The sequence below is a fragment of the Glandiceps talaboti genome, chromosome 19, assembly GCF_964340395.1.
Source record: "Glandiceps talaboti chromosome 19, keGlaTala1.1, whole genome shotgun sequence".
Lineage (NCBI taxonomy): Eukaryota > Metazoa > Hemichordata > Enteropneusta > Spengelidae > Glandiceps > Glandiceps talaboti.
Genome location: NC_135567.1, coordinates 15,690,618 through 15,705,349, shown reverse-complemented (window position 1 = coordinate 15,705,349; position 14,732 = coordinate 15,690,618). Strand labels below are relative to the sequence as shown.

At 34.4% G+C, this 14,732-nt stretch overlaps 2 protein-coding genes across 2 annotated transcripts; both read right to left on the bottom strand.

Annotated features, from left to right (window-relative positions):
• Positions 1-2,041: 2,041 nt before the first annotated feature.
• Positions 2,042-4,326, bottom strand: LOC144450174 (uncharacterized). The gene is made up of 2 exons (XM_078140750.1): positions 3,486-4,326; positions 2,042-3,330 (listed from the first exon to the last, which is right to left on the bottom strand). The coding sequence occupies exons 1-2, from the start codon at positions 4,323-4,325 to the stop codon at positions 2,638-2,640; spliced, it is 1,533 nt and encodes a 510-aa protein (XP_077996876.1). The 5' UTR covers position 4,326; the 3' UTR covers positions 2,042-2,637.
• Positions 4,327-4,608: 282 nt separating this feature from the next.
• LOC144450175 (uncharacterized) lies at positions 4,609-7,682 on the bottom strand. Its single transcript, XM_078140753.1, has 3 exons — positions 7,568-7,682; positions 7,106-7,210; positions 4,609-5,470 (listed from the first exon to the last, which is right to left on the bottom strand). Exons 2-3 carry the CDS (start codon positions 7,206-7,208, stop codon positions 4,638-4,640), a joined length of 936 nt encoding a protein of 311 aa, XP_077996879.1. The 5' UTR covers positions 7,209-7,210; positions 7,568-7,682; the 3' UTR covers positions 4,609-4,637.
• Between the last annotated feature and the right edge of the window lie 7,050 nt (positions 7,683-14,732).

The following is a 14,732-nucleotide window of genomic DNA, read 5'->3' as shown; positions in this document are numbered from 1 at the left end:
AAAGAAGAATCCGTGACAAATTTAGTCAAAGACGTGTCAAAACCCGCCAACGTAGACATCTTGAGCTATTATACGTCTAGTATCATTATTTTATCAAGGACAACTTATCGATATCATAGTTGTGGGGAGGGGAGGGGGGAGGGGAGTGTACATTAACACTAATAATCAATATTGTGTTATACATCTCCGACATCTAAGTTTGCAATGCACCATGGGAATGATTAGTCAACATCATATCAAAGTCACTGCAGACACAGTCACTGGGTTTCCACCGGGTCATTTAGTTAGAGAGCATAACTCACCTTAAATCACTTAAGAACTTCTTAAATTTAACCATGAGATGAAATCGTCGTAGACTCTGTCACTATTTTTCAGGACCAGTACATTCTGAGTAATAATAGTGTCACTACACCTATATGTTGATCATTTGTAAGATGGCTGTTTGTCAAGTCAGACTGACTTGATCCGGAAGCAATATTAACTGTTCTATTTCGTAACATATTCGAATTAAAGAAGCATGTCAATTATAGTTCCCTATTCAGATCATATTACATAAATATAGTGTTATAGAAATAATTGGTGAATGAAAATGAAAGTGAATATTCACTGTATGTTAGGCATATCTACCAGTCGTTTGACAGGTAACAATAATGGTGTGTCCTCATATGACCTCTCACCTCACCTCAAAGGATAGCTGTTCCAGTTGATCGACAGACCCCTCTGTAAAGTATTGAGCTTTCGTGTTTCTATGGTACATTTATGTTTCAAAAGTTACAGCATTGTCCTCAAAAGAGAACTGATTTACCGCTTACAACATTAACAGATGAACGAACAGATGATGTTGGCATATTTAAATAAACAAATGGGTAAGTCTAATTGAGGTAACAGCCACAGACAATGGTGCAGTCTCAGTACACAACTAACTATTCACTGATGTCACCATACTTGGCTTACTTTCAACAAAAACAACAATTTAGTTGATTCACTGTAAAGGAAATGACAATCCGACAAATAAGGATAAACTTAGGCCCGTTGATTTTAAATATTTCAAGTTTGATTTACTGCAAAGAAAATCATAATCCAACAAAATAATGATAGATTTTAATTATAAATGTTTCTAGTACCATAGTTTCTATTGTGGATCACGATATAAATCAGAGCTATAATTACTACATTAAGTGTTTCTAACTTTAAAATTGTAGCTATCACCCTTGTATTATTCCCTCAGGAGGCACCATTTTGGGGGTACGGTTATGATTTGGTAAAGGAAAATGGAGCAAATTTTAGACTGATCAATATTGAAAATATTGTAGAGTGGACGCCATTTTAGACCAAAGGGAGTGAAAACGTGCCCCCAAAGGATGGCACATGTACGTACAGTCTGATAAGGGGAGTAACCCCCCCCCCCCCCCCGATGTTGGACATTTTATTATGATAAGGGTGAAATCTGCTGCAAACAACGCCTGTCGATCAATTGGAACACCTATCCTGAGGGTGAGAGGTCATGTAGGGACAAGCTATTATTGTTACCTGTTAAACCACTGTTAGATATGTCACCCTAACTTACAATTAATATTCACTTTCATTTTCATTCAACAATTCTTTATATAACTCTATTGTTCCAAACTTGTTCTGAATGAGAAATTACGATTACAGTGATTCTTTGATTCAAATGCATTGTAAAATAAAAGTTAATGCTTTTAGATTCCAGTCAATCTGACTTGACAAACAGCCATATATAAATACATATATACATACATACATACATACATACACACATACATACGCACACACGCACACATACACACATACATACATACATACATACATACATACATGCAAACATACACACACATACATACATACATACATACATACATATATATATACATACATACATGCATACATACATACATACATACATACATACATACATACATACAAACACACACACACACACACACATACATACATACATACATACATACATACATAAGGACCTTTCATTTGTACAAACATTTATTTTTTTCAAATCACCACTACAGCTTATTGTACATTACAAATAATGCTTTCTATTTTGCAAGAAACATTTTTATTGAAATTTCAAACTAAAACTTAATAATAACTTCAGCAACTCTCCTTACAAAGAAATCTATTTCCATTATGTGAAGTCTTCTGTCTTTGGAATTCACTTCATAACATATGTCAGTTTGTCGAGTAGAGTTGTTTCTCATTTTATGCATCCAATGAGGGAACATTATGTTAGAGGACTGGAATTACTACTAGGGGTAAGTGTAAGCACAGACAGATTAGTGAATGATGTGAAGTCTGAGAGAGAGTCTAGTGTACCTTCAGGTGAATTATGAAAGTCAAAATTAGAGCACTATCTTTACATACAAACTGTCAATCATATATGTGTATGTGTGGTCTCATGTGAACTTTGACCACACTCCTTACATATAAATAGTCAATTGTTTGTGTGGACTCTAATATGTACTCTCAGATGTCTATTGTGTATAAAACATTTACCACACTCATTACATAGAAATGGTCTTTCATTTGTATGGATTCTCATGTGTACTTTTAGATTACTATTTCCAGTAAAACTTTTACCACACTCCTTACACACAAATGGTCTTAATTTGTGTGGATTCTCATGTGTACTTGCAAAGCATTACTGTAAGTAAAAGTTTGACCACACTCCTTACATAGAAATGGTCTTTCATTTGTATGGATTCTCATGTGTACTTTCAGATTACTACTGTTAGTAAAACTGTGACCACACTCCTTACAGACAAATGGTCTTTCATTTGTATGGATTCTCATGTGTACTTTCAGATCACTACTTTGAGTAAAACTTTTACCACACTCCTTACATACAAATGGTCTTTCATTTGTATGGATTCTCATGTGTATTTTTAGATTACTATTTCCAGTAAAACATTTACCACACTCATTACATAGAAATGGTCTTTCATTTGTATGGATTCTCATGTGTACTTTTAGATTACTATTTCCAGTAAAACATTTACCACACTCATTACATAGAAATGGTCTTTCATTTGTATGGATTCTCATGTGTACCTTCAGATCACTACTTTGAGTAAAACTTTTACCACACTCCTTACAAACAAATGGTCTTTCATTTGTATGGATTCTCATGTGTACTTTCAGATCACTACTTTGAGTAAAACTTTTACCACACTCATTACATAGAAATGGTCTTTCATTTGTATGGATTCTCATGTGTACTTTCAGATCACTACTTTGAGTAAAACTGTGACCACACTCCTTACATACAAATGGTCTTTCATTTGTATGGATTCTCATGTGTACTTTTAGATTACTATTTCCAGTAAAACATTTACCACACTCATTACATAGAAATGGTCTTTCATTTGTATGGATTCTCATGTGTGCTTTCAAATTCCTATTTCCGGTAAAACTTTTACACACAAATGGTCTTAATTTGTGTGGATTCTCATGTGTACTTTCAGATTACTATTTCCAGTAAAACTTTTACCACACTCCTTACATACAAATGGTCTTTCATTTGTGTGGATTCTAATGTGTACTTTCAGATGACAACTTTGAGTAAAACATTTACCACACTCATTACATAGAAATGGTCTTTCATTTGTATGGATTCTCATGTGTACTTTCAGATTACTATTTCCAGTAAAACTTTTACCACACTCCTTACATACAAATGGTCTTTCATTTGTGTGGATTTTAATGTGTCCTTTCAGATGACTCCTTTGAGTACAACTTTTACCACACTCCTTACATAGAAATGGTCTTTCATTTGTATGGATTCTAATGTGTACTTTTAGATTACTATTTCCAGTAAAACTTTTACCACACTCCTTACATACAAATGGTCTTTCATTTGTATGGATTCTCATGTGTACTTTTAGATGACTCTTTTGAGTAAAACATTTACCACACTCCTTACATAGAAATGGTCTTTCATTTGTATGGATTCTCATGTGTACTTTTAGATTACTACTGTTAGTAAAACTTTTACCACACTCATTACATAGATATGGTCTTTCATTTGTATGGATTCTCATGTGTACTTTCAGATGACTCCTTTGAGTACAACTTTTACCACACTCATTACATAGAAATGGTCTTTCATTTGTATGGATTCTCATGTGTACTTTTAGATTACTATTTCCAGTAAAACTTTTACCACACTCCTTACATACAAATGGTCTTTCATTTGTGTGGATTCTAATGTGTACCTTCAGACAACAACTTTGAGTAAAACATTTACCACACTCATTACATAGAAATGGTCTTTCATTTGTATGGATTCTCATGTGTGCTTTCAGATTCCTATTTCCGGTAAAACTTTTACCACACTCCTTACATACAAATGGTCTTAATTTGTGTGGATTCTCATGTGTACTTGCAAAGCATTACTGTAAGTAAAAGTTTGACCACACTCCTTACATAGAAATGGTATTTCATTTGTGTGGATTCTAATGTGTAATTCAGATGACAACTTTGAGTAAAACATTTACCACACTCATTACATAGAAATGGTCTTTCATTTGTATGGATTCTCATGTGTACTTTTAGATTACTATTTCCAGTAAAACTTTTACCACACTCCTTACACACAAATGGTCTTAATTTGTGTGGATTCTCATGTGTACTTGCAAAGCATTACTGTAAGTAAAAGTTTGACCACACTCCTTACATAGAAATGGTCTTTCATTTGTATGGATTCTCATGTGTACTTTCAGATTACTACTGTTAGTAAAACTGTGACCACACTCCTTACAGACAAATGGTCTTTCATTTGTATGGATTCTCATGTGTACTTTCAGATCACTACTTTGAGTAAAACTTTTACCACACTCCTTACATACAAATGGTCTTTCATTTGTATGGATTCTCATGTGTACTTTCAGATTACTACTGTTAGTAAAACTGTGACCACACTCATTACAGACAAATGGTCTTTCATTTTTATGGATTCTTGTGTGCTTTTTCAGATTACTACTTTGAGTAAAACTTTTACCACGCTCCTCACATAGAAATGGCCTGTCATTTGCATGGCTTTCATTGTCATTACTTATAGCACTATACTCTACACAATGTTCCTCAGAGTCTGGCAAAGTCTGTGCTTGGCTAACATTATCACTATTTTCACATGTTATTGTAGTTTGTGGAAAGTTCTGGTTCTCATTGGTCACTAACACATCACAGTCACTTCTTGTACTATACTCTATACAATGCTCCTCAGAGTCTGGCAAAGTCTGTTCATGGCTAACGTTATCACTATTTTCACATGTAATTGTAGTTTGTGGAGATTTCTGATTCTCATTGGTCACTAACACATCACAGTCACTTCTTGTACTATACTCTATACAATGCTCCTCAGAGTCTTCTTCAACCATGACTTCATCCAATGTAACAAGTCCATGTTGACAAAGACAATCAATTATTATGGATTTATCTGTTGATACAAAAAAGAAAGATGTTAGTGAAATGACTGATCACAAATGTAAATCAATATTTTATAAATATGAATTGTGAAAAGGCAGTGATTACCTGAAGACTATATGTCACTAACCAATCTCATCCATAAATGTGATTTATATCATGAATGCAACAATGTAACAAACAACCATAATGCAGATCAACTCATAACAGATGTAAACAATACCTAGGCAGACATACACATGACATCACATGGTAGTAGAAACTAAATGATATTGTGCTGTGTACGTCTTACTCTGAGAGATTGACTAAACAACACCATAGTGCACTTCATTTCTGCTATTTGTCAAGAAAATTTATTTCAAGTAGGTAAAATGACAGACTGAAAACTAACGAATACGGCATGCTTAGTAATCAGTTTTGCAATATACACATGGTCTCTGAATCAATTTTGTATTCATCTGAACTAAATGTGTACATTTGTTGGCAAATAATTGAAAAAATATCACCAATGGTATTGTACCACCTTACCTAAAGTTCCTGATTACCCCCAGTAATCTTTGCAATATATACAATTACATTATTTGGCTGTTGCTGTGTGCATGGCATTGCTGCTAAGCACATAATATACATCCATATTTTATTGTTGCTAGAGGAGTTGTCTTGTTGCTAGGCACATTAGCATACATTTCTTGAATGTTTATTATCCAATTCCTAACCCAACTATATTATATCTTTGAAAATCATATTTACATGTAATTGTTGCTAAGGATACAGTTACGGTTGCTAGGGCCAGTTGTCTTGAACAGTGTCAGCAGAATAACTCTGCTAGAAACACCCTCACCAAATTTTAGCCCACATTCACAAAGAAGTTTTCAAGATATAACTTTTTGATAAAATTAACATAAATTTCATGAATTTTTCACAAAATATTCATATTTTAGACCTAATGTATATATCTGATCCAAAACTGATATCTCTGATCATGATGCAATCCATTTAATTTGAAAATTTCATTTCTACACCCTAACTAATGTCCTCACAAAATATCAGGATAATTAGTCTGACAAGTTTTGACATTAAGTTGTTTACATGCACAGACAATATCAACACACAGATGGAACAGACACAGACAGACAGACAGACACATACACACACACACACTCACACTCTCACACTCACACACACACACACACACACACACACAGACACACTCTCACACACACACCATCCCTTTAGCAATGTTGCAGTCTAGATGCCAACCTGTGGTTTCTAACCCTAACCACAGTCTGGTCAAAGTCCCTCAATCAGCACACATTCCTGTGCTCCCTTCTACAGCGTTCATAAAAACATGATTATGTTGTTGCGCCTCTTTGTCATTTAGTGTAAACGCACTGGCAGTGGAGTCCTGGGGTTGCACCATAATTAACACCTTTTATCAGGGCCTTGACTAGACTGTGAGTGAAGGTATAAATTGTAACGATATTGTATAGGAACTAGACTAGCAATGTTGAAGCAGTTGAATTGTGCGAAAAGAACAGTTTCACTCTGTAATTCAAATGCAATAGTACTGGTTACAAATTTCTGCAAACAACAATCTTTTCAATATTATACTATGGAATGGGTGGTGTTAGGTATTAATACAACATACCTTTATCAGAGAGTGTATTATTCTCAAGTCGGTAAAGTAACACTTGATATGCTTCATTCAAGTCCCGTTCATACAGGCTGAATACCAACTCTTCATTGTCCATTTCTGAATCCGAAAGAAAATGTAAGAGTGGCTAATTAGTGGAAAGACAAAAGATTGTATATTTTGGCCACTAGGGGCGCTGTTTGAAGCAACCTTAGCAGATTCTCTGGATATATTCATAATATTGTTATGTCCGCGGTCCGTGTCCTTACATAATGGTAACAGAAAGGGCCAATAAACAGAGCCTTGTGGGACGCCGTGCTGACGTGGTTACGCTGTAGGTATTAACTGTTTGCATAGTGTATGTTGGTGAACGGAGCGTTTATATATGTACATTACAAGTTACTCTATCGCTCGCTGTCATGAGTGTTCACTTTCGTCAATTTTGTCGGAAAATTTGACTCCACGTGATGAACCTACCTAGAGTTAATTGATCTTACTGGATCTAGTCCAGAGAGTGATTGCATATGGCCCGGGACCCAGGAGCTATCCAGGAGAGAGTCGCATAGCTGTCATTGCGCTGCTTCACGATACTTTGCAAGTCAAGTGTCATCACACATGCGCACTTCAGTTCTCTACATTACTGTAAATGTACTCGGCAGCATGCAAAGATGTCAAAGTGATGTTCATATGTTAATGTTGTAAGCGGCAAATCAGTTCTCTTTTGAGGACAATGCGGAATGGAGTCTATCAAAATTATTACTCTAACTTAATGTAACATTTGAAAAACGAATTTACCACAAAACACGAAAGGTCAATACGTTATAGAGGGGTATGTCGATCAATTGGAACAGCTGTCCTCTAATGTAGGGGAGGCGGAGGTCATATGGCGACACGTCTCCATTAATAGTTAGCTAAGCCACCCTAACTGACTATTAATATTCACTTTCATTTTCATTCAACAATTCTTTATATAACACTATATTTATATAATATGATCTGAATAGGGAATTAAAATTGACATGTTTCTTTGATTCGAATATATTATAAAATAGAACAGTTAATACTGCTTTCGGATCAAGTCAGTCTGACTTGACAAACAGCCATCTTACAAATTATCAACATATAGTGTAGTGACACTATTATTACTCAGAATTTACTGGTCCTGAAAAATAGTGACAGAGTCTACGACGATTTCATCTAATGGTTAAATTTAAGAAGTTCTTAAAGTGATTTAAGGTGAGTTATGTGTATGAACACTTTCTATACATCTTATTGAGTGTTGTATCCAACTACCTGTACAGAAATAAACATGTCACTATTGACAAGGAAGTCTGGAAAACATTTAAAAACTTAAAGTAGGCGTAAGGTTGAGTCAACACGTGTGACAGCACATATAGGGTATATTGCTAAGGGTGTAAACTTGTTGCGACATTGCATCCAAGCGTTGTATTAATTATTTTATTAAACAGATATATATATATATATATATATATATATATATATATATATATATATATATATATATATATATATATATATTTAAATGACTGATCATTGTCATGGTGCACTGTAAACTTTCTGTTTATGTAAATCATGTTTGATTTCAGAAAGGCCATGAGGATTAAAATTGTTATCAAATGATATTATTAAAGGCACAGCCCCCCCCCCCCCAATAATATCCCAATAATAACCACTTTAAAAATCAGAAACCAAATAACTGTCACTTTGAAATATTTAGCAATAAGCCAATATTCTACATGTTGCTATATGACCTTTGATATGCTAACACTATTGTGTTATGACTACTTGTTATCAAAGTTGAACACTAGTATAATGTGTGTTTTTAAAGTGTTTTTTTTTTATACTTCTCTTCTGTGCAGATAATCTGACAAAATGTCGACCCTTTTTGTGGCCCAAGAATGGAATAGAGCTGGTGATCCTGTATCAATACTTAACTGTCAACTTGCCAGCAGTGTAGCTAGATGTAAACAACAGGAAACACACTGTGTTGTGTTAAAAGCTAAACATGCAGAGGATGCAGAGCCTAATAATGTAAAACTAACTCTTCCCTGTTTTGATGACTTCATGGCAGTTGAAGTACAAGATGAAGTACCTAGCTGTAAATGGTTAGGCCAGCCAGAAACATATTTTACAACACTGTCAAGTGTACAGAATGTTGAAACCATAGTTGGACATTTTCCTAAGACTTGTGCAGCTGCCTTTGCTATTAAGAGACGTCTGTTTCCTGATGCCAAAGTTGTGCTTATAAACCACACTGTTCCATCATCTGCAGAGGAATCGAAGAGGTGTGTAAAATTTGCAGAACTTGCCTATGCAGTCTTCTCTGTCGGACCAAAGGTGTTTCAATATTTCTGCACCATCTACCAGGCTGCAAACCGTCCCATAAAACACGAACTGTACCTGCCACGACCAGATGAATGTTTCTTTGACTTACAGGTTGATGTTATTAAACCAAAGGTTGTGAAAAAACAGATGTTGATGAAATTGACCAACCCGAGTTTTGATAACACTAGCAAAATGCCATTGGAAGCTGTCAGTAAAGTAGCAGATGCATTTCATGACGTTGATCGAACGATACCAGACTGGTTCATTCGAAATCATACTGCCAGAGATTCTGTAAGTACTAGAACATTTCTTAAAAACAATGTGACTACTTCCCATTTACTACCAAACATTGTCCCACCATATGACTGTCAAGATGATATTTGCACAGATTTACGTCAAAGTTATGTCTGTATTATACCACCTGATGAGTCAATAGGGATGGAAGGATTGGATGCCATTGCCTCAGGACTACCAACTTTGGTGCCAAAATCAACATCAGTTGGTGAATTCTACACAACACAATTTGAACTTTATGCTGATTACTTTGTATATGACCCTGGTGAAAAAGATGACTTGTATAAAAAGTTGAAATCGATACTCCTTCATCCAGAAGGTGCAGCTAAAAATGCAAAGGCAGTAAAAGATCTTTACCATGACAACCAAGAAGTTGAACAGACTCGCAAGACATTCTTATCTCATCTTCTGAAACCAACATCAACCAAAGCACCAAGTAAGTAAAATTTATGTTACATGACTTGTATAATTGATGTATATAATAAAGACAAAATTAGCTGAATTTCTTTTGATGTGTGGTTGACGTAATCTTCAACACTGAAATAAATGTGTAATGGTATTTCAAATCAAGTTGGTGTTTAATTTCTGTAACCAGGACTTTATCTAATAAGATTGACCAAATTCTCATGGAGGTGCACCCTGAATGTTTTCTATGTTTTCCTCCAGTATCCATGGTTTATGTTGTCAGCAGCCCATGGTGGAGGACAAAATGATAAAATGTAGTTATAAGTAAATCATGTACTGATATATTAAATTAGATATTATCTTTGTTTTCATCCAGGATCCATGACTTCATCTACAACAGCAAGTGAGCATGTAACAAGTGATGGAATGGCCACTAAGGTTTCATCTGAAACAAGTCAAGTACCCAGTGATGACGTAGCCATACATAGTGAAAAGTCAGAACAAAGACAACAAGGTGAGAAACTATCAGAATACTTTTATGACATACATTTCACATTATTGTAATGTTGGTGGCAAGTTGTAATAATTGTGAACAACATTTGTACCAACACTTTTCAATTGCATGTGTATTTTTCTATAGGGGATTCAAAGTTTTCCCTAAACCAAGCTCATCACAATCAGAAATAATCACTGTAAAATGGCATTTGATGTTTTAAAATTTTCTCAGAAATAGTAATCATATTTTTCAAACAGCCGTATTATTTCATATTCTAGCTATATGTTTTTGTTTAGAGTTAAAAGTAAGCCTTTTTTTTACTGACAGTAGTGATGAAAATAAGTACAATCATTGCAATTTCTAGTGTTTAAAAGTGATTGTTTTGAAATATGTACTATCATGATTGCACTGTAGTACAGAGGAATGTATAATGTTGTAAAAGGTCAATTGTAGGCTAGTCAATCATTTATCAAAGTCTTTGTTCTCCAATAGGTCACGTTTCCTCTGACATTGAAAACCTCACCACAGTATCTGGTGTAAGTACTGCAGGAAATACAGAGGATACAAGCAGACTGTCACCAAGTAAGTATTTTACTTGACATCACAATAAGTATTTCATTGAATGATTGATCTCTGACATTGATTGTAATAAATCAATACAGAGGGTTTCAATACAATGTATTCTTTACTCTTGTTCTCCAACAAACATGGTTCAATTATTAATAATCAAATTTGTCTTTTGTTTACATTACACTCAAATAGGTCAACTGGTTCCTGGCACACAATATAAAGTATCCAATACTGGTCTTGACCTATCAATAAACACATCAAAGAAAAGAAAGCTATCACCAAGTAAGTATATATGTTATGAATGAATAAATAAATAAATAAATAGATGAATGAATGAATGAGTGTAGTTGCAGTTGTGCTGCATGTACAATACATTAGTCCTATTTATTTATTGTAACAAACAAACAAACAAACAAACAGTTCTCAAGTGTGCTACTTTTGAACAATTATCAGTCTTCTTTTAGAATACATGATACTGTAAAATGACACAGGGAACTTGCAAACAATATTTTCTCTGATGTTGTATCCTCTTTTTTTCAGCCATTCAAATTGAAACCGAACTAGAAATAACAGATGAACCACAGTTAAAACTTCGGAAGGAGGTATTAAAGACAGAAGCATTGGAGAAACTTTTGAACCTTACGATTGAACACTACCAACGTAGAACAAAGATTCTCCTTGAGGGTGGAAATCCAGAACTCATTAAGGATTTAGACAATGGCTTCAATGCTTGTAGTGCTGTGCTAGAACGTGCTGCACATGGGTCATTATGTTTTATTCTGAGTTTTCTTTTAGAAGAAGATATGGAGTATTTTTGGCTGAAATATGAATCTGGTGAATTGGAGGAGTCTTTGACTGGTATCCTAGTAACAGCTGAGATGAGAGCTCTTGCTGAGAAAGCTGGATGTACTGCTAGAATTAAATTAAAGATTGACAGAAAAGAGTTTGACATTGTCAAAGAAATTATGCATGGTAAGTTACAGTTAATACTATAAGCTTGACCTGGATATCGGGTTTGTGAAGGAAGGTTGTTTTGCGGAAGGGACTGATTTACTAAGCAATAGTAGTGAGGTCCATAAACCCTGTATCCTAAATATGACCTTTACCATCTTGGAAAACCTTGGTTTATCTTTCATATTATTCCTCAACACTATATCAAAGTTTCCCTTTTACTTCAATCTTAATTCTCTTCTCATTTTCTTTACTATTATCATATACCCTATGTAGCACTGGCACAGAGACATAATTTCAATCACATAGCCACATGAATTGATTGTGAAACATTATTCATGTGCAAAAACACAAAGATGGTTGGAAAAATCTCAAAGCCAGATCACTGAGCTTCAATATTAGTGAAATTGCGACTCGCCGTATTTGGGCAAAATGTGTGTAATGTGAAAAAATATTGATGAGTTCAATGACCGTGCTCTGTATTGATTTACATTTGAAGTGATACTGGGTATATGATACACTACAATCAATGTTACATTTCATATCATATCATATTTTTATGAATAGATATGTAATATTTTATTGCATATTTCATTTTGTATGTTTATGCTATCACACAGACTTACATGTACATATCAAGGGTACGTTTTGTAATTTTAGATTAGTAAACTTAGCATACAGCAGAAGGTATTAATGTTCCTATCAAACATCAGTGTGTGTAGAACTGCAGCAAAAGCTATCATTCTAAATGTAACTCCAACAAACTGACTGAAATTTAACCAAAATGTAATCACCGTACAATTTCACATGTTTTAGCTGTGATATAATTTATAAATATTTATTTAGGCATTTTATTTCATTTCATTTTCCCTACAGATATGTCAGCTGTTTCAAGTCCAAGTACATCAACTGAATGCAGAGCTACTCAGTATGATAAATGGGAGAGATACGTACTGAACCATGTACAAAGCTTTCTTCAAGCTAAGTATTTAATTGAAGAGTCTAGGTTTGATCCAGTAGTAGATACAGTTAGAAATGAAGAGATTTTCTTTCCTGCCATTGTATCTTACTGGTGTCAGAATTGTTATACTTTGCCTCCAACTTTAACAAGAGCAACTGAGTATGCCATAAAGTACCATGTAGGGATGTATTGTAAGGAAAATACACTTGATGTCGAGAATGCATGGCAAGTTGTACAGGATAGATTTTTGGAAGTTGGAAAGTGTTTGTATGAGAATCTTACAGAAGATAACCTTGGTGTGTTGTATGAGTCATGGATGATTGAAAGTAAAATGACTGATATGCATGAATACTTGTTTGGTTTAGTCAAGAAATCTGACAAATGTAATGGGTTTGAATTTTCAAACCAGTATGTGTACTTGTATATAATTGCTTGTTATATGTGTACTAGACTTAGGACCACTGAAAACTTTCAAGGAATGAAACAGGAGACACCCTTTATACTTTGTGAAAAGAAGTTGCCATGTCTCTTGTCATACATGTCAGGTATATTAGGAGACAAAGCTGATATTGTTATAGTGGCAATTGCTAAAGCCATAAAACAAGAAAGATTTGTCATGAATTCTGATCTTGTAAATTTAGGGCATTGTTTGTTTGAATGTCAGCATCCTACTCTTTTCTCAGAGAGTATTGAAAGTGTACTTGGACAACAAACCTTAGATTTGTCAAGTGTTACTGTAATTTCAAACCAAACTTTGCATGCTTTGAGTGTTATTGTACAGAATACATCTGTCATTGGAAACATATTGTTATATTCAGATAAAATTGAGTCACAGCTTTCCAGTGACTTGAAATTGAAAACTGGAATGGAAGGTTTAGATAATGTTGATTTTAACATTTCTAATTCACAGGAATTTGTTGTAGCAAGTAAATTTTTGAGAGTAATCCCCCTCTTAAAATGCATACACAGTAAATCAGGTAGTACTGGAGATACTGATAAGCCATATATTTCTAAATGTGATACAGTCTGTATGAAATTTAGTAAACCTGTGTGTGATATTGATGGTTCCTACATACAACTGTTTCTACAAGCATTTTCATGTCGGGATGTTCCAAGGAAACTAAACCTTATAAGAATGAATGAGGCAATGTGTCATCAGATATTAGAGTGTATGGCCAGTCAGAAAACCAGACCTAGTTTAACATCCTTAAGTCTAACTCAAAGTACATTAAACATAGATGATTGTATTCTGTTAGTGAAAGTTCTGAAGTCACTGCCCTGTCTTCAATATTATAGTATTGTGCAGACAGAATTAATTAGACAACACTGTACACTGTTATTGAAGGATGTCAAAGATAGTGTACTTAATTTACCACAAATTCCTGAGATAAGTAAGGAAGAGATTCCATCATTACATGACTTAGCTAATATCGGCATCTTTGACCAGCTTCTTGTTGTTACTGGTTTTGAAGCATCAGAGCTGTCTGAAGACGAGTGTTTATACATCTGTCAAGAGTTAGGAGCATTGAGAAACTTAAAAAGATTGGAACTCACAAAGTGTGTGATTACTTGTGATGCAGTTAGTTCTCTAAATCAAAGTCTCAGGAATATGTCTACAT